The sequence below is a fragment of the Teleopsis dalmanni genome, chromosome 1 (genome assembly GCF_002237135.1).
Source record: "Teleopsis dalmanni isolate 2A chromosome 1, ASM223713v2, whole genome shotgun sequence".
NCBI lineage: Eukaryota > Metazoa > Arthropoda > Insecta > Diptera > Diopsidae > Teleopsis > Teleopsis dalmanni.
This window is the reverse complement of record NC_051846.1, coordinates 124,369,943-124,391,454: the sequence shown is the minus strand read 5'-3', so window position 1 is coordinate 124,391,454 and position 21,512 is coordinate 124,369,943. Positions and strand designations below refer to the sequence as shown.

The window sequence follows — 21,512 nt, the reverse complement described above, 5'->3', positions numbered from 1 at the left end:
GAAGGCGTAGGAGCAAATGAATCAAAAATACGTCATCAAACAATAATCCGAGTACAATCAACGTTGAACGAATTTGTAGCAGAGATGGATGCACATATCATACCAAAAATCGTTTCAGATCAGCCAATGCAGTATTTGAATATCGAATCCTGAGATATTCCAAAGGAATTAACTCTCGCTGATCCAGATTTTAACAAACCTGGCCGAATAGATTGCCTGTTAGGAGCAGAGATCTTTTTCAAGTTACTTATTGATGGTCACATAAAACTAGCAGGTAGTCTTCCAACACTTCAGAATTCTATTTTTGTATGGGTTGTAGCTGGCAATATTGAAACTTCAAATTCAAGCACGGCAACTTGTGGCATATGCATTACTAAGGAACTAGAAAAATCTATATTGAAATTCTGGGAATCAGAGAAAATTCCTGATTCAATTTCGGAACTCACAGAACACGAATTGCGTTGTGAGTCACATTTTTTTGCAACACGCTTTTCGAGGAAGTGATGGCAGATTTGTTGTGAAACTCCCATTAAAGAATCATCCATCAGTGTTACCAGATACAAAAGGAATCGCTTCAAAATCCTGATCTAAAGAATCAATATGTTTCATTTATGAGGGAATATGAAGCATTGAGACACATGACAAAATTCAGCGGTAGCGAAATAATATCTCCCCAATATTTCATCCCACACCACTGTGTGCTACGTCCAGACAGCTCAACATCAAAACTGCGAGTTGTATTTGACGCATCAGTACACAAATTATCAGGGCCATCACTAAATGACATAATGTTTAATGGTCCAAAAGTTCAAGACGAACTGTTTTCGATTTTGCTCAGATTTAGAATGCACAAATATGTTTTAAAAACTGATGTGGAAAAAATGTACCGTCAAATATGGGTTAACAAAGATGATCGAAATCGGCAACTCATAATGTGGCGAGAAAATCCCACAGAACCACTTAATTATCAGTTAAACACAATTACTTATGGCACAAGAGCAGCGCCATATTTAGCAACACGCTGTTTAACAAAATTGGCGGATGAATATCAAGGAAATTATTTATATGGTGCCACATCTTTAAAAAGGGATTTTTATGTTGACGACGGTCTCATAGGAGCTGATACCATCAACGAAGCGTTACTAATTCAACAACAATTAATAACGATTCTAGACAAGGCTGAAATGAAACAACCCAAAATTTTACATGGAATCGCTCCAGAAGATCAAGAAGTAAATCTCAATTTTGATTCCAAGGAAACCCAATTCACAAAGACGTTGGGTCTTTTATGGTTACCAAAGTCAGATTCATTTCGTATCAAGGTTAACATTCGAGAGCATAGTCACACAACAAAACGATCTATGAGCTTCGATTTGGCACACATATATGACCCCCTGGGTCTTATTGGTCCAATCTTGGTCACCGGTAAAATCTTGTTGCAAGGAGCATGGCAGCTAAAACTCGATTGGGATGATGATCTTCCGTCAGAAAGAAGGGGTAATACGTGTTGGCGGACGGCTAAGCTCTTCAAGACTGCAGTTTGATGCCATTAATCAAATAATTTTACCAATCAACGATCCACTAGTAAAGTTGGTGGTAGAAAAAATACATAAGGACAATTATCATTGTGGCGCTCAAGCATTGCTGGCACAAGTGAGGTAGCGTTTTTGGCCCCTCAAAGGAAAAAGCTTGATGAAAGCTGTAATACAACAATTCTTAAGATGCAGAAGAGCAAGGCCAATTGTGTGCAATCAAATCATGGGAAATTTGCCTGGACACCGTGTGCAACCAGCTCGACCATTTCTCAGCACTGGAGTTGATTATTGTGACCCAATATGGGTTCACTACAAAACAAGAGGTAAGCGTCCACAAAAGGCGTATATCGCTGTCTTTTGCTGTTTTGCAACCAAGGCCGTACACTTAAAACTTGTGACTGATCTTACCACAGATGCATTCATTGGAGCATTAAAACGCTTCATAGCAAGACGAGGATGCTGTAAAACGTTATACTGCGACAATGCGACTAACTTCGTTGGAGCGAAAAACAAGTTGCAGGAACTTACTGACATCATCTACGGTGATCGGGCGTGTGAATCAATCGCAGGAATGTGCAGTACGAAAGGCATAGAATTTCACTTCATTTCACCAAGGTCACCACATTTCGGCGGGTTATGGGAGGCAGCAGTAAAATCTGTCAAATATTTGCTGGTCAAAAATGTTTCAACAGCCTCACTTACATATGAAGAGCTTGAAACTGTCGTTATTGAAGTTGAAGCGATGTTGAACTCCCGACCCCTTATTCCTAGCTCATCAGATGCAAACGATTTGAACGCAATAACTCCAGGTCATTTTTTAATAGGTGAAGAAAACACTTCAAGCGTTGTTGTGCATGCACGTGACTCTAAAGAAAAATTACTTAAACGCTGGCAACTAGTATCAGAGCTAAAACACAGTTTTTGGCAGCGCTGGACTAAAGAGTGTCTAAGCGAATTACAACAGCGCCACAAGTGGAAGGGTCGAATCACCAACATACAGATCAATACGATGGTAATCCTTAAGGAAGACAATGTCCCAGTTCTGTAATGGCCTTTGGGACGCGTCTTCAAGGTTTACAAAGGCGAAGATGGTTTAGTGAGAGTTTGTGACATTCAAACAAAAAAGGGAGTATTTAAAAGACCGGTGCATAGATTAGCTCCATTTTTTCCTGAAGACGACAAATTAGAAGATCCAACCGTTGAAAAAAAGACTAAGTGAAAAATCGAATCAGAGCAGACTCAAGAAACTCCAAGGTCATCTCCCGTGTCGCTTATCGTAAACATTCCATTAAATCGCATCAGAAAACCTGAATCATTAGTCAATGGGATAACTCCAACAAAACGCTCATGTCTGAACCCCGGGTTGCTGCTCACCATTATTACTCTACTCATTTTGCCACTTGCACTATGTAGTCCCGTCAATACAACAAACTTCAACAACAAACCTGGCATTTATTTAGAGCAGCTTAAACCAGTAAAAATCATGTCTGCTGATTGGAAAATGATTGTATATTTTGACCTTTCCCCATACAAACAACAAATGAGTATTTTAGCTGATGGAACAAAAAGGTTGCACAATTTATGCGACAAGGCATTGGATACCACTGCTTGCAAGTTATTACTCAACTATTTTGACCGTATAACGGAGGAACTGCAAATGGAACTTAATCTTCTCTCTGTTAAAAAAAGGATACCAAGAGGAGCTATAGACATTGTCGGAAATTTTGCCAATTCATTGTTTGGTGTCCTCGACTCAAACTACGCGGCACAAATGTCAAGCACAACAAATGGTCTTAAAAGGAACGGCAATCATCTGGAACAACTCGTTAAAAACCAAACGTCACTTGTTGATTGAACAATCAATATCTTTAAGAAGAACCAATTAAACATGCATACCAAATTTGATGAAATTAAAAAGCTGTCGATGCAAATGCTCATGATGGTATCTAACCTGCAAAGAGTTCACTCATCAATTATGGACGTACTAATCGACAGTCGTCACGATAAAATAAATCCTCTTCTGCTGACTCCACAACAGCTTAGTGAGCAAATAATGATGATTAGGGCACATCTTCCATCACACCTAAAGTTACCTATCCACCACAATAACTTACTCGAAGTATATAGGCTCATGAAGGTCAACGGAATCCTGGCGAAGGGCCATGTCATTTTTTGCATCGACTTACCTCTCACGGATCCAAGAGAATTTCAGCTATTATATCTTGTTCCAATTGTGGCAGTTTTAAATAACACACTTTTCTCAATGAAACTTTCAACAGAATTTCTAGCCATCAATCCGCATCATGATGAATTTCGACCAATGACACAGCATCAAGTGGACGCATGCATACCGATAAGTGACGAAGAGTTATTGTGTCCAAACATACAAGCAACATTTCATGAATCATCAAACGTCAATAATTGTGAAATTGACTTATTCAACAATCAAGCTGACCCAAGATGCGATATGTATCAGCTCAAGGACACAACTGTATGGTATCAACTAAATCATCCTACTCAGTGGATTTACGCAACCATTAATAACATCAAAATGAATGCAGTATGCAACAAGAAAGCATTTCAATTAACTTTAGTGGGCAGTGGTTTGATTAAATTAGGACCTGAATGCATCATCAAAAATGAACACATTACGATTCAAGGTCATCAAAAAATGGTTACTTCAATGCAGGTTTAACCTATCTGTAGAATGGACAAAACAATATGCTAGCAATAACATCAGCGTCAAACCATTGTCACCCTCAATCCATGAGCTTGAACTTATTCAACGAAAATTGTCCCACATCCAGAGTTCCAGTTTCCCAACTGATGCTATTAGTCCAGGTACACATAACCAGCTACGTTGCATTAACATTGTTTCTAATAACATCAGCGTCAAACCATTGTCACCCTCAATCCATGAGCTTGAACTTATTCAACGAAAATTTGCCAACATCCAGAGTTCCAGTTTTCCAACTGATGCTATCAGTCCAGGTACACATAGCCTAATAACCAGCTACGTTGCATTAACATTGTTTCTATGTGTCGCTAGTGCACTATTATATATATGGCGAAAGCAGAAAATCACCCATCAAACACCTCCAATACTGATGCCACGACATCAACAGATGACCGAGGATACAGCATGTTGACTTGCAGCTTTCAAATAATTAGAATTGATGTTATCAATTCAAGGCGGGCAGCATGTTCACACATTTAATTATTATTATTGTAAAATTGTATTATTATAATTATTGCAAAATATCAAGATTTACACATTTGATTATTATAAATATATTTATCTATATATAAAACATTTATTGTAAAATTTGAACATATGTATATGCTGATGTTAGCAATATCCAAATTTTGGCTTCCTTTGCATTATTTAATTTAGTGAAATGCAGTGGCACTGAATTGAATATTTGCATTATTTTTTTGTTAAGTGCAGTGGCACTGAACTTTGAATATGTAATATATGTTATATCAAAGCCAGTGCATTGGCATTAATTCTTGATTGCTAGACACAACAAAGAATTTGGTTGCATAATATATGCTGAGCTTGCACTTTGGGCAAAAAAATGGTAAAGGAAAAGAATAAAATTTAGATATTGTTATTGTAATAATTTGTAATAATTTAGTATATAAGGCTGAATTTAATTTAATAAAAATCAGGTTGAAATCAATATTCGATCTCTCACTTTCATTTCTAGAGTTTCAGTTCAAGTGCCGAAAACTCAACTTTCAAAATGAAGAGTTACAGTTTAAGCGCTGTCAATTCATTTAATAAGTGTTAATTCACTAACAACTAATGTAAATCTAACTTCTTATGAAGATAAAATTAATTGACTTGCATAGATTCCTATCACGAATGTGAAGAGATCATTGTTTTTGGAAAACAGAATTTTAAGAATTTAATAAAAAAAATAAATGTAGTACATAATCTGCTTGGAATTAAGTCCTGTTTGACGGGGAAATAGAAACAAGAGAGGAATATTAAATATAATAGGATCAGGGCTTAAAGTTTTATTTGGTACTATGATAGTGAAGATGCTGAATATTATAATAAGGTGATAACGGATATAAATAATAATGAAGAGTTTATAAAAACAGAATTCAAAATTTATTCAAAATTTAAATGAACAAAACTTAAACATAAAGAAAAGTTTCGAAGATATACAGAACACTATCAATAAATTCATAAATAAACTTAACTCATTAATAGGAACAGTTAATGAAAATAGTAAAAATATGGCTATATTTGAATACATGCAAGAAATGGAATTAAAAATAGTAAGCAGATGTTTAGATCTTGAATTTGAATTAGAAAAGCTAATGGATATCATTTTATTCATACAACTAAAATTAATACACCCAACGTTATTGAGTCCAGTAAAATTTATTGATGTATTACTGAAAAGTAAAAATGAACCAAATCTTTTATATACACCTAGTTTGGAATCATACAGCCAAATTATAAAGTATTCTAAAATTAAAGCTTTTGAACGCAAGAAGGTCATAGTTGTAATAGTTCTAGTTCCATTTGTCAAAAAGGACATTTATGATACCTATCAGGTAATACCAGTTCCAATATTTGAGAAGAATAAACAAGTAATATTAGAAAAGGAAAATAATTATTTTTTAATATCTAGGGATAAGGAATATTTTGCCATGTTTGATAATTTAAATGATTTCGAAGTTGTTGATAATAGCTATCCGTTAGCTAATGAATTAATATCTGAATCAACTATTACTGTAGAAAATTGTGTTTTAAATAAGTTTATGAAACGAAACAGTAATCGTTGTCAAATTAAGTACATACTATATAATGTAAAGATATACATGAAAATAAATGATAACAAATATATGTAGGCCGTAACCAATGAAATAAAATATGAATATGAATGTAAACAAAATAAAATTAAATAAAAAGGATATTTAAAGGGAGTTGGTTATTGTATGGTATTTTGATTTTAATTGTAAGTTCGAAACTGTAGATTATGAAATTATAATATCTGATAACAAAAATGAAACTGTACTTAACGACCTATATTTTGGTTATTCTGATGATTGCTGTTTAAACATAAAGATTAATGAAATAGAAGAAATTGAATTTCTATCTAAACTAAAACCTAGTAATATTAAAAATATTGATGATTTAAGTATTAAAATAAATAATCAGAAAAGTTTTATATCAAAGTCTCTAAATTCTATGAAATTGAATTCCAACTCATATTGGTACGGATTAATATCATTATTTATAACCATAATTATATTATAACCATAATCTAAATTCTATGAAATTGAATTCCAACTCATATTGGTACGGATTAATATTATTATTTATAACCATAATTATGATAATTATTATTGTAAAATGTATAAAAGGAATTTATGTATAAATATATTTAATAACTGTTTTAATGTAAAAAAGGAGTCATCAAATCCCTTGAGGAATAATATTGTTGTATATACTACTAAAAAATCTGATGGCGAAGTGACTGTTGAACAAAATAATTTCAAAAATAAGTACAATTATGAATGGTAAATATATAAATAAATATACTTAATATTGTGTAAATTTATTATAAAACATTTTAAATATAAAATGAATTTGAATCCGATAAGCACATACTGTAAGAAAGAAATTAGTTAAGTTAATCATATAAAAAAAAAAATTTATTATTTATGTTAAACAAAACCTGTATGAAAATGTAAAAATTGTTATATATGTTCTTTAATAAAGTTATTGATTTGGATTCAAGGTTGGGATTGGACATGCCTGTTTGTTGTGATGTGATTTGCTTCTGGAAGTAAAGTCAATTACTATGTCATTGCCTTTCTTTAAGGGTGGAGGTGTTATGTGGATTTATTCCACATATTTGTCAAATTAAGTTTTGTCTTACTTTGTATCAAGACAAAAAAAAGACAAAGCGCAATATCACAGTTTTGTTTATGAATTTATCCTACACACAAAGTAACGCTTCCTGTTTACACTATTTCAAGTGCATTGAAGCTAACTTACTGCTTATGCTGATTCTGCTTTGATCACTGTAGTCAAGCTGCACACAGTATTCTTTGTTTTCTTTATGAACAATGTTACGCTTATGATTCCTCCTATAGGAATCAACTTACATACGACAAACACCACCGTACTTATCCTAAGAATGCAAATCTCAGCATAATTGATTTGGTTTGGTTAACTTTTGCTTGATTCTATTAATTCAGTTCGAGTCAAGCCAACAAAACATCAACAGCTTGTTTAAGTTCATAACAATGTCAATCTAATTGCATCCACTAAAAAACACCAGACACCATGCTATTATTTCATCAACACTTGTTATAACGGTCATAAAAACTATTATTCACGGCTACTATAAGGCCGCAAAATGAATAAATAGAATTCCACAAACTGCTAGACAAATTGAGTTAGAAAATACTGTCCATCATGCATAAAATTCTTAACCGTTAAACCAAGTTAAAACATTTAGTAAAATACAAGCGAAGGCAATATTAAGAAATCATTTCTAAGCATGTTGCAATTGGAAAAAAAAATTGAAACAAAAATAATATTAGGCATTTTTAATGGCTCACAAGTGTGGCCAAAAATAGCAAATGTTACCAACGCAACACACGAACTATTGTGAACCTTCATTGCAAATTCCAACGAATATTGCAATCAAAGAATACCTTACAAGAACGGCAACTCCATTGTGAACTAAAATTTGTTTTTTCGCACAACAACAATTTGCCGTAGAGCTCTTGAAAGTGTTAGTGAAAAGTGCACTAACACCAGCTGAAATCACTGAAATTTTTCACCTTTTCACCTTTTTTCGATGGGTACTTTTGAGAACGGAATATTTCAAAAAGTTTACCACGAAGAGTGTAAGAAAGAGTGTGGTTTTGTTTTTTGCTTTTGATTTTTTGAGAGTAATATAAAATTTCGTTGCGCCAAATCATACAAAATTTACAGCGCAAATATTTAACAAAAAATAGTTAAAATTGAAAGTAGTAGCATATTGTGTTATTACTGTATAAAAACTAATAAATTGTGAAAATAAAGTTCAGTGTTTATATAAAAAGATGGGAAAAAAGTGTATTAAAGGATGTAAAAAGTTTAAATCCCTTTATAAATTCCCGGACAACAATGAGAAACGAAGGTAAACTTTGCATTTCAGTTTTACGTAAATTTGTGGCATAAGTGTTTTGCATAATTGTTTTACAGTATATGTGGAATACAGTATATGTGGAATAACAAATATGGATGTGTTAATTAAAATATTTGTAAGTAGTAATACATGTTCGTAATGATAAAGCAATAAAATTATAAAAATTTATAATAAAAACACTGATTTTTTGCGAATAACGTTTCCAGATTTTTTTTTTAATATTATTGAAAACATTAATTTCAATCAAATAATATTTAAAATTATTATATAAAAAAAAATTGTTATAAAAATGTTTTTTATATTTCTTGTAGTTCTTATCCTATACCAGCAAATAAAAATTGAATATGAATCTTACTAATCATAAATGTTAAGTAATCTACAAAATTGATGTTTAAATGGATTGTATTTTCAATGGCATGTATTTATTGAAATTTAATTGTACAATAAACTTTGGTCGAATAAACTACAAAGCTAAATAAACTAAATGTAGAAATAGAAAAATACAAGGGATGTAAAAAATTTGTTATGGTTCTTTTTTTAAATTTCCACACAATAATGATGAAAGAAAATAAATTTTCATTTAAGTTCTATGCATATTTCTAATACAACAGTTTAGCGAAAGTATTTTACTATTTATTTTAAAATATTAGTAGGTGTGCATTTTATGTTCACATTGAGATAAAAATATTTAAAACATAAACATAAGGCGCTACATGATAATAATCATATCCCAAATAAATTTATGTTTTTAAGGTCATTTAAATTCTGAAGAAAATATTCATATATTCTATACATAATCAACACAAAAAAAATATATATGTTTTTAATTTTTATATTATGTAAAAATTTATAATATTCATCAAACAGATGAACTAAAAATGTATAGCATATGTATATTTCGTTTAAATCTTGCATTAATTCTAGTAAATAATCAAGTCTATTTCATTTCATAACAATAATAAATTATGTAAACAACTTGTACTTCTTTTAATTAAACTTAGCTAATATTTTTAAATACTTTAGTATTTATATATAAATATATTTTATAATCATAATATAAAATTAAAATGTTTCAATATCAAAATTTAAAAATTGTTAAATTTTATATAAAAATATATCTTCATAAGAAAAACTCATAAATCCGACAATGAATGCGCATGCACCCGCTCTTATCAATAGATTTTTCGCTACTGATCACACAGTAATGTACGTAAATTAATAATAAGTATTATTCACCACATACATTTAGAGCGGATGCGCGCACACCCTCCCTTATCAACAGATTTATTATTACTAATCAATTAGAAATGCATGCAAGGCAATAATACGTACCACACATTTAAAGGGAATGCGCGTACACCCTTCCTCATCAACATATTTTTTGGCACTAAATTTAAAAATTAAGTCTTCGCAGAGAAACACAATTTATCATGGATCACTTAAGTGCTGCCGTATAAAAAAGTGAATTGGTAGTAGCTTCAGTCTTTGTTATTAATTTCACATCAAAACGGTATTTAATGCTATTATATCAAAATTGTTTTTGAAATAATGTTTTACACGCTCAAAAAATATATAAGAAAATATAACTCACTAAATAAGAAATATTCAAAACTGTTCTTTTTATTTAATTAAAATGTTTATAGACTATAAAATTCATATGAAAAAAGCAACAAAAATTAATTTACTGAATATATATTACATGATTAAGTAAACTAAACTGATTTAAATTAATTGATTTAAATTATTATATATTAATATATATATTTATTAATATATATATTTATATATTTATTTATCATATATTATTTGTTACAATATATATTTTGTTTATGTAATGTGATATTATTAACCAAATAAGGAAGCATAAGTTTTTTATATTACGAAAAAGTTAACATATGATTAGCAAGTAGCAGCAAATTATTATACTGCAACCCCAAAAAGAGAGAAATTTGATGTTATCGTGGCAAGATCACAAGTTTTCAAAGCAATTTCAAATGCACTCTCACGAAGTGGGCGGAGTTTCTGTTCTTGTAAAGATATTCTTTGATTGCAATCATATGTTAAAAATCAAACAAAAAACAAAACTCAAACAAAATTCAAAAATTACATAAATTTGAAATTTGAATTTGAATTTAAAAAATATTTAAACTTTACTTATGTTTTGAAATTTCCAACATTCTTATTATTCCATTTAATTCTGTATTCATTTTAATTTTCAATTTTATATTAATTTTTTATTTTAATGTAATTTGCTTGCATTATGTGCTCATATGCAAGATTTGCTACTTGCCAAAACATAACACTTTGTAAAGGCCAAATTTACGTAAATAAATACAAGTCAATGCACTTAAATACTATAATCTATATATTCAATAAATAAAAATATATATTTTGCTTATCCCTTTTTCCCAAGTAGATAGATAAAACACAGAAAGGATCGTAGGACAAACTGGCATCATAAACATTTTCCCAACAACAGGATTCAAGAAATACGAGACAAAGGACGTGAATTTCAAAGGACCCAAACTTGTGGGTTATTTGTAATCTTTATAAAGATAGAGAGATAGTAAAATACTAACTTATCAAAATATATTTTAAATATTAATCATAATGAATTCAAATTGAACTCAACAGCTCAGTAGTGGTTTCTTTTTTTTGACGCAAAGTTCTAAGTGTTGGAAGCAACTATTTGGCATGTGGTCTGGGATGTACACTAAGCTTCGTAAGATATTTGCCTATATATGCTCGGTTAACATCTTTTATTAGTGGGATGTTTAGATCCTTATGGATATTAGAGTTTTTTACATACCGCGGGGCTCCTGTTATTTTTTCGTGCAATGAAGTTTTGCACTCTTTGAATCTCAATATTTGTAGAGCAAGCTAAACACCATAAATTCATTCCGTAAGTCCATCTAGATTTAATGACACAGTTGTATAGTAAAACTTTGTTTTCGAGACTTAGTTTACTATTTTATAAGTCAATAGAACTGGTTAAACTTTTATTTCAACTGAGTTTTCTATCTATGGTTTTGCTTCAAGTCAACCTTCTTTGCTTGCGGTATTGGAATCTTGTTCAGCGTAACTTATGGACATGTCTTCTTTCTTAATGCAAACGTTATTTAAGCACATTTAATTTTATCCTCCATTTTCCTAACCACTCCTCAACAAGAGACAGATGAAGTGACAAATTCCGAGATGCCATATTGAAGTTTCTATGTACACTCAGAATTGCAGGTAGCCAAAGTTGGGTCCTTTCCTGGTTTAGGAATTATCCTTCATCAGGAGAAACTTTCCATTGCTTTGGATAATAGCCAGTAGCAAGAATGTCATTAACTATTATTTTTTTTTTTAAATACTTACCATATACATTTATTTATTGCATCTTACAATAAGACTAACAATAAGGGTTAAACAATAATGGGTTAAATTTCATTGGAGTGAATGTTAGGTGGTTTATTAAGAAAACAGTTCAAATTTATCAGATTACTTAAAAGAAAGGTGCGGTTTTTACTTCAAGCTATTGAATATTAATTAATACCTGGACGGCTAGCTCTTTTTAGTGTAGTGGATAGCAGTGACGATTGCTCTAAGGTGCGGAGGTGTGCGGTGAGCACCCTAACATAATTTGCAAAATGTCAAATAACATTGAAATATAAATTTATTAAGTATCTTCACATCAACAATTATTATTTATTACATTTCCATATATATTTTTAAAGTTTTAGCAAAAACAATTAAATATAATTGTCTATGAAAACTCAATCAATTTGCTTCTGTTAGCCGCTATACTTGTTAGTTGTGCTCATATATTTGCAGCTCAAATCACAGAACATTTTTATTATATTTCATCTCTCCCCTTTGTGTGCAATGAAGTTGGGCGCACATTCATACGTTGCATATGAACAAAATAATGTGCGTGTGCTCCGTTCGTAATATCAGAAATAGAGATTTATATAGTGGGAATTGTATGAGAGTAATTTTCTGTTCTATTCAAATATCAACTGCATGCATACGAATCCAACATGATGATTTGCCAAAGTGGTTGGATGAGCGGCTGAAGTTTGCAGCTCATCTCACCATACATTTCTATCACATTTCGTCTCTCCCCTTTTAACAGTAGCACCCACGAATTTCTGTCGCTCACTGTGCGGAGTAATTGTGCGCACATTTATACGTTGCAAGTGGGTTTGATTTTGTTTGATCACTGCATAAACATGTATGTTTCTAAGTACAAAATCTTTTGTTTGAAAAAATTTGATTTGATGTTACGAGAATTATGTGAAAAGTTTTGTTTCTTCCATATTGATATAATATTAAATTTATATATAAATTATTTAGTTTGTTTAATATGTTATTTTGTTAATGAATTGTTAATATAATATTGCGAATATATTGTTGCCTTATATAATATAGTTATTATTAATAAAAGATCTCATATATTTTAATATAAGTGGTACATGTAAAAACAACATTATAGAAGGGCCGCACACCCTTCCAGATAGGGCACGCGTCGTCACTGGTGGATAGTGGATAGATATGAGAGATTTCTTACTAAGAGATTAACATGTTTTGTCAGCCTTTTATTGCATTTTTTTCTTATATTGTCAAATTCAGTTTCAACTAGGGGAATTTGTAGATCTTTCACTCCTTATATACCATGGGGCACCAGTGATTATTCTCAGTAATTTTGAGTGAGCTCTTTGGATAATTTCAATATTTGAAGCACTAGCATGGCCAAATAGCTGGGTATACAAGAGTACTTTATACTCTAGGTACAGGGAAGATTTGATATTAATGAGCCAATACAACTTAGAGGCTTGGAGCTTCATCTGAATTTTTTTAGCTTCACTATGTTTACGCCAAGTTAGTCGTCTGTCTAGGTGAATATCTAAGTATGTTATGCTATCTGCTTGTGGTATGGGAATGTTATTTAGTATAATTGTTGGAGATGTAATCCGTTTTAAGGTAAAAATGACGTGTCTACTTTTTAGTTCATTAATTTTAATTCGCCATTTTGACAATTATTTCTACACCCGAAATAAGTGAGATTGAAGTTGGTTTGAAGCTCGCACAACGTTTTTGTTTCGACATAAAATTGCCGTATCATCAGCAAACGTTTTGGTGACGACTGAGTTACTTATTGTGATATCCAATGTGTAAAATACATACAAGATAGAGCCAAGAACACTTCCTTGTGGAACACCAACTTCTATTGGGAAATTATTATATATGATTTACATTTAACTTTAAAGCTTCTGTTATGCAGATACGATTTTAAAACTGAGTGGACATTTGAAGGTAATGAACAGAATTACTGCGGAACATTATTCTCTGAGCTCAAATGAGTGTGTTATTTCGTTCGTTATGCGATTCACTTGTTCAATAGTTCCATGTTTTTCCCTAAAACCAAACTGGTGGGAGGGTATTAGGTTTTAACCGTCAAGGAATGGTTTCATCTTTAAAAGCAGTACTCTTTCAAAGCGTTTCGAGAGGCATGGCAGTAAGCTTATTGGCCTGTATGAATAGGCAAGCGTGGTAACTTTACCTGATTTATGAATCATAATAATCATGGAAGTTCTCCACTCTAATGGGTAGAAGCCAAATTTAATAATGGCATTAAAAAGTCTTGTGATAAAAGAGCAAGATCATTAGCCGTGATATGCATATTAATAGATGGTGAATGTAGATGCTGAGTGAGAAAGTCATAATGTTATGTTACAGGATTTGGTTGGAACACCTCTTTCAAATAATCAGCAAAAACGGGTTTTTTCTTCATTGCTTCGCGCCCAGTTTCCGAGAGAGTTTCTTATTGGAAAATCGAATTCAATGTGGAAATTTATACCTTTGCTAGCATTCCATAACGATAAATGGTTTTTGGCATTTGGACATAGGTTTTGAATGTAATTATATTGCCTGACTTTAGATTCCTTGCTTAATGCAGGTCTCATTTGGGCTTCCTTAAATAAGTTTTTCGCTGAAGGGAACCTAAATTTTTGCCAATCCCGCCCTAACTTACGTTTTTGTAAAATTAAATTTTCTATGTCACTATTTGTAAGTACCTTATTGGATGTGTAAATTTTATTGTCGTTAGGAGTGGGGTTTCCTGCTGCTGAAATCAGAATTGAGTTTAAACCCGAGGTTGCGTCATCAATATGATATTTACCCTTTATCTTGTAATTTTTGTACATGTGTGAACTAATGCACTTTTATATTTGAGGCTGTTTTAGGTCTTGTAAGGCTATAGGAACAGTCATGTAACTGAGGACCATCAAGTAAGCAAACTTTAACTGGAGAATGGTCAGAAGACAAATCACTGCTAATGTATGTAGAGATCAAATTTCTGCTGATGCCTTTGGTCACTGCGAGGTCCATTAGGTCTGGTATTTTATTGTTATCGGTAGGCCAATATGTTGGCTACCCCGGAGAGATTACGTCTAGTGCATTTTTTCTATTTGGAATGGAATCGTAAAGCTGTTTACCTTTTGGATTACAGAGCCGTGAACCCCAATAGGTGTGCTTGGCGTTGTTGTCTCCTGCTGCGAGAAATCTATCACTTAGAGTTAAGAAATAATCCATAAATTGGGTCTTGGTGTTTTGTCAGAAGACGTCGTTAACTGGAAATTAGAAGTGTTATGCTGGGTTACAGCCTTTGTTAGCATTTATTAATGTTAGGACGTATTACTACCCTAACTCAAACCTACAGAAAATCCTACTAGTCAAGATGTATCATGACTACCTTGGCTTGATTTACATATAAGACTACATATACAATCTACTTGTCAAGACGTATATACTACCTTGACGCTATACAATACTACTAGTCAAGACGTATATACTACCTTGACGTTGTAGTTCTACTGACTTGTTTCACAAAGACGTATTACTACCTTTGAGAGTTTCCCAACAAGTGCCCCTGCTTGTACACTGCGCGTTTATTTATATTCAAACGACCGAAGCTTTTCCTGTAGCGCATCGGTACATTTGCCGTTGGTATTTTTGATACTTGTTGTCTTTTGTTGCTGTTGTTCGCCTGGGTGTAATTTTTGTGCTTTGTGTTTTCGTGCGTTCTTAAATTCGCCGTGCTTTGTATTTAGTTCAATCAAAGCTTTCATGCTTTGACGTTTCTTGTTTTGTTTACAAACGTGTTTTTTTTTATATAATGCCGGTGTTTGTGGTTTTATTATTTATATTTATTTATTAATAAATAAATAAAAAAAAGAATTAATAAATAATAAAAACAAATAAAAATAAATAAAATAAATATATAAATAACATAGTGAATAAATAAGGTGTGTATATTCTTCACTTATTTAAACACATTTTTTTGTTAATTATAATAGTAGTTTCAGATGTATTCCATATGTTACCGATGCAGATGCGGGGTATTACTTGCGAGTTATTTTAATATAATATATATTAAATAAAATTAATCTATTTTATTTTAGATCATATTGAAAATTCTTAAAGTGAGTGAAATTATGTTATATGTTGCGTGTTAAACATGGTGTATTGTGATGTGTAACTGAAATGTCTTTTGAAGTTACTAGTATAGTGTTGGTGTTATTGCTTGCTTGTTGTTATATTGAAACTATGTAGGTTGGAAATATGTGAATATTTCCTTCCTTACATTTCCCTCCTTCTTCGGGAAAGTGAACTATGACGGAACGCGCTACCTGTTAGCATGGTTTCTGTTCCGTTTCTCTGGACTTTTGAATATTTTATAGAATTTATCTTGGTCTGTAATATTCTGATCGTAATCCTGTTGAAGTTTACTTCGGCCTTTCACTTGTCGTTGCGGATTTTGCGAACTGGATTGTTCCTTGGGTATAAGACAATATTTTCCGACTTGATTTAATAATCGGTTTACTTTTTTATTCAGATGAGAAGAACCAACTTTATCTAGATGTGGCTGCAGTAGTTGTTCTCGTTGAATGGTGCCTTTCACCAAAACTTCTTGTGTAATTGGTAATAGTTGCTGCGATGATTTACTTATACTTTGTGTTTCTTGAATATTTTGAGCTTCTCTTGCAGTAGTTTCTATGATTATATCGTTTTGTTGACCTTGTTGTGGTAGGATGTCTTGTACCTGCTGTCGTGGAATTAGCGAGGTTTCTGTTGGTGTTGATTCATGAGGTACGGATTCTGATGAGGTTCCTACCAATTCTGTCGATGATGTTATCGGATGTTCTTCGTGCACCTGTAGCTCTCGTGATTGTTGTACATTTTGTATTTGCCACGTTTTTTGTACGTTTTCTTGATCTTGCGTAGAATATGTATTGATAATTCGATGTTTACTAAGTCCTTGATTATTTTCTTCGATAGACGTAACCCGTTGCGATTCTTGCTGTGGTTGTATTTCATTCACTTGAATTTGTTCTTGAATAACTCGAGCTGGATGAAATACTTCTGAATTTTCTTTAATCGACATGAAGCGCTGCAATTCTTGTTGTGGAGGTATGAGACATTAACATGGCGTTTGTGAAATTTCTTGTAGTGGTATCGATGCTGTTCTAGATAATTTCGATCCTGAGTCTTTCGCTTTGTTGTACGTAGGTTGGACTGATTCTGTTCCTGCTTGCTGTGCTTCTTTCGTTGGACATGTGACTCGAATTTCAAACTATGTGTACCGTTCTTCGGTATTTTCCTAGGTTGCGCTCGCGTCATAGTATCATGCAATGGAATTGCTTGCTCAACTTCAACTACCAATTGCCTGATACTCGTTTCTTGTCCATGGCTTTGACTTGCTTTGTTTTGCTCTGTTCGAAGTGCTTCGAAGTCACCAACTACTGTTATTAATTCATCTAAAGTTTCGAAATCTCCTCGTCTGACGTTCTTTTGGTAATCAATGCTCATATTGCGATATATACGTTCCAGTTGCGACTCTTGAATAATACAGGCTCGTCGCATTAGAGTTTTGATATCAATTAAATAATCTCTAAAACTTTCTTTTGGTTTTTGAAGACGTAATCGTACATCGTTCTGTAGTTTATCAATATATCTGGAGTATATAAAGTACTTTAAAAAATCAACCTTGAAACTTGTCCAGAGCTGCCAACGACAATTGCTGTTGCGATACCATGTCAGCGCCTTATTTTCGAGGAGCAAGGGCATCGTGCGGGAAATTGAGTTTACATCAATGCTGTACATGTCCGCTAGTTCTTCTACGAGTTCGATAAAACCCAATGGATCCTTGCCACCGTCATATCTGCAGGACCATTTCTGCACTTGTTCCACTATTTGAAGGTATGAGTTCGCTGGAGGTTTTATAGAACGTATGTCCCTCTCTGGTATTTTTCTTGATCCCGACGACATTGTTCCTCTTGCAACATTCGTTAATTATATCTCCCTTATCTGGTTCTTAAATTTTTCCTCTCGTTATAGTCTTGACTTCAGTGATTGACCAACTAGGTCCTTGCTGCCATGATTCCTTGATATGATTAGCGCTTTAATATTCCTTAAATTATCAACTATATTCTCTTATTATTGTCTTGACTTCTGAGATTGACCAACAAGGTCCCTGCTCGGGCGTCAATTGTAACGACACACTTTCTGTCGCTTATGATGCTGAGGTATACTCAGCCGTCGTCCAGGGGTCGTTGCAATAAAATTTTTATTTTCGAAGTCAAAGACAATGTGATGTAGTAATTCAATTATTTATTTAGGAGAATTTAAAATAAAATAAGGTTTTACAATCTAATATAATTATAATATAATGCTGGTTTGCTAATTTGATAACTACGATTATTTGGAATAATTGTGCTTCGATGATTGTTCCGATTGTTGTTTCCACGTGCCTGAAATGTTGCTGTCAGACGACACTACTTGTGCTAATCTTGGTGTTTTGTCAGAAGACGTCGTTAACTGGAAATTAGAAGTGTTATGCTGGGTTACAGCCTTGGTTAGCATTTATTAATGTTAGGACGTATTACTTCCCTAACTCAAACCTACAGAAAATCCTACTAGTCAAGATGTATAATGACTACCTTGGCTTGATTTACATATAAGACTACATATACAATCTACTTGTCAAGACGTATATACTACCTTGACGCTATACAATACTACTAGTCAAGACGTATATACTACCTTGACGTTGTAGTTCTACTGACTTGTTTCACAAAGACGTATTACCTTTGAGAGTTTCCCAACAAGTGCCCCTGCTTGTACAATGCGCGTTTATTTATAATCAAACGACCGAAGCTTTTCCAGTAGCGCATCGGTACATTTGCCGTTGGTACTATTGATACTTGTTGTCTTTTGTTGCTGTTGTTCGCCTGGGTGTAATTTTTGAGCTTTGTGTTTTCGTGCGTTCTTAAATTCGCCGTGCTTTGTATTTAGTTCAATCAAAGCTTTCATGCTTTGACGTTTCTTGTTTTGTTTACAAACGTGTTTTTTTTATATAATGCCAGTGTTTGTGGTTTTATTATTTACTAGGGTCGCCAGTGGTCGAAATTCGACCAATAGAAAATACAATTTATTTATTTTAATAGTATTTAAATTTTATTGATGAATTTGATTAAAATATGAACAAAATCTAAAGAAAGTTGTAGAAAACAATTTAAAAAATAAATTAAAATTTATAATTTCATCTCGTGCAAAATTATTCGTTGTGTTTCTGGTTTTGGCTTAATTCTTCCTTGTATTATCAATCCAATCAAATCGTTTAATTTAAATTTGTCGTCATATGTGACCACATATGCACCTGCGAAAGAAGAAAATAATTAGTATAAAATATGAAATATGATGAATTGTTTGAATGAAATACCGATAAAGTTTCTAACTGATGCTCCATTTTGAAATCTTTTCAACAAATAAATTATCTTAACATCTGCTCCGCACATTTGTTCTTCAGGTGATATCGGAAAGTTATCAGTATAGGAATCAGCAATTTTGTAGAACAGCACATTCTTCTGAAGAAATTCGAAATTCTGACGCAATTTATTGCGTTCATCCTTCAATTTTCTTTAATACCTTAAATAATAAAATAAATAAAAAAAAAAAAACAAAAAAAATCCTTCGATTTTCAATTGATCGCGTTTATTCCTTATTGAATCCATAATTTCGACAATGCGACTTTGCACAACATCTCGCTCCCGTGTTAATTATCAAACAAATTCCTATACTCTGCCATCACGAAATCAAATCGCGGTATGCAGTGAAGGCAAGAAACAAAGAAATGAAATTGGCAAATAAACGAATGAAAAAAATTAAATATTGAAAAACATTCAAACTGAATGAAATCTAAAATGTTAATAATGCATAATAATATTTCTATATTTTATATCACGAAGTTCTCAAAACTTCAGTGTAAACAATATTTTTTGTAAACACCCTTTCATCATTAGCCAAATGACCTTGTCCACCTTCATTACTGACATAAAATTTAAGTCCGTCAAATGATCTAACTCAACTGGCTGCAACGTAAAGTTGACCATGTGAAAAAAAAGGTCTCCTCAACAATATTCCAACTCTATCAAATGTCTGTCCTTGGGATTTGTTAATTGTCATAGCAAATGCGCTGATGACTGTGGAAACTGTGTTCTTTGAAAATTAAATGGCAGTGCAGTCCCTGAATACGTCAAGTGTATGCGTGGAATCAAAACACGTTTTCCGCGAGCAACTCCAGTGAGTACTTCACAATCTATTGTATTATTATGCATTGCTTTGTCTCGCATTCTCGTCCCATTCACTAATGCTTGCTTCGTATTTAAATTTCGAATTAACAAAACTATCGCATTAATCTTGAGCTCCAACTTATGTGGTGGCAAACCACTTACAATCAAAGTATTCAAAAATTCTACTGGATAGTTGCACACCTCACTGTTATCCTCGCAAATAATTCTGTCAAAACTGTAATAAACCTTTTTTTCACCAGCGATGCGATTCAATACATCGTTATTGATAAGTCCACAATCTTCATTAGTTGGAGCTAACACAACTGACTTCAACATTCTATCTGATAAAATGGTTTCATTAATATCTCCAAAAATATCATGTACTGTGTTAGATTCAACACCTAACAAATCTACTAAATCTTCACCATTGCCAATTCTCTTTAGAAATTGAACGAATTCCAACTCTTCGGGGAGTGCTCTCATATTTTGAGTTAACGTTATATGATTGAAAAACGGGAATTCTGCCCAACTCGTAATACAATTTGCAATCATTACTGCTATTATAAATAATGCCGCCGAATTAATAAATCTGACATAACTACTACTTTTTTTATATTCGGAACTGTATTTTCCATCAGATTTATAGGCAGTTTAAAAACATTATGGAGTGTCTTTCCACCAATCAATAAAGTGGAAGCAATACCACTAAATGCACACGAAATACAGCGAAGATTAAGGGAATTTAATTTACGAATTATAGCCGTTTGTGTGAATGTTTTCCCACAACCTGCATGGGCTGTCAAACAAAACACATTTGATCCTGTGTCGTGATACTGAACTTCACGAATAACTTTATCAATAGTATCACGCTGTTCATTATTTGCGCAATCATAAAGCTCATTAAATAAACATTCTTCTACGAAAGGATCAAAAATATCGAGATCAGCAAATTGCTGCTGTGGTTGTATTTCATTCACTTGAATTTGTTCTTGAATAACTCGAGCTGGATGAAATACTTCTGAATTTTCTTTAATCGACATGAAGCGCTGCAATTCTTGTTGTGGAGGTATGAGACATTAACATGGCGTTTGTGAAATTTCTTGTAGTGGTATCGATGCTGTTCTAGATAATTTCGATCCTGAGTCTTTCGCTTTGTTGTACGTAGGTTGGACTGATTCTGTTCCTGCTTGCTGTGC

At 32.6% G+C, this 21,512-nt stretch overlaps 2 protein-coding genes across 2 annotated transcripts; both read left to right on the top strand.

Annotated features, from left to right (window-relative positions):
- Window positions 1–611: 611 nt before the first annotated feature.
- LOC119665921 lies at window positions 612–1,544 on the top strand. Its single transcript, XM_038075181.1, has one exon. It carries the CDS (start codon window positions 612–614, stop codon window positions 1,542–1,544), a length of 933 nt encoding a protein of 310 aa, XP_037931109.1.
- Window positions 1,545–1,758: 214 nt separating this feature from the next.
- On the top strand, window positions 1,759–2,583 carry LOC119665920. The gene has a single exon (XM_038075180.1). It carries the CDS (start codon window positions 1,759–1,761, stop codon window positions 2,581–2,583), a length of 825 nt encoding a protein of 274 aa, XP_037931108.1.
- Window positions 2,584–21,512: the final 18,929 nt, after the last annotated feature.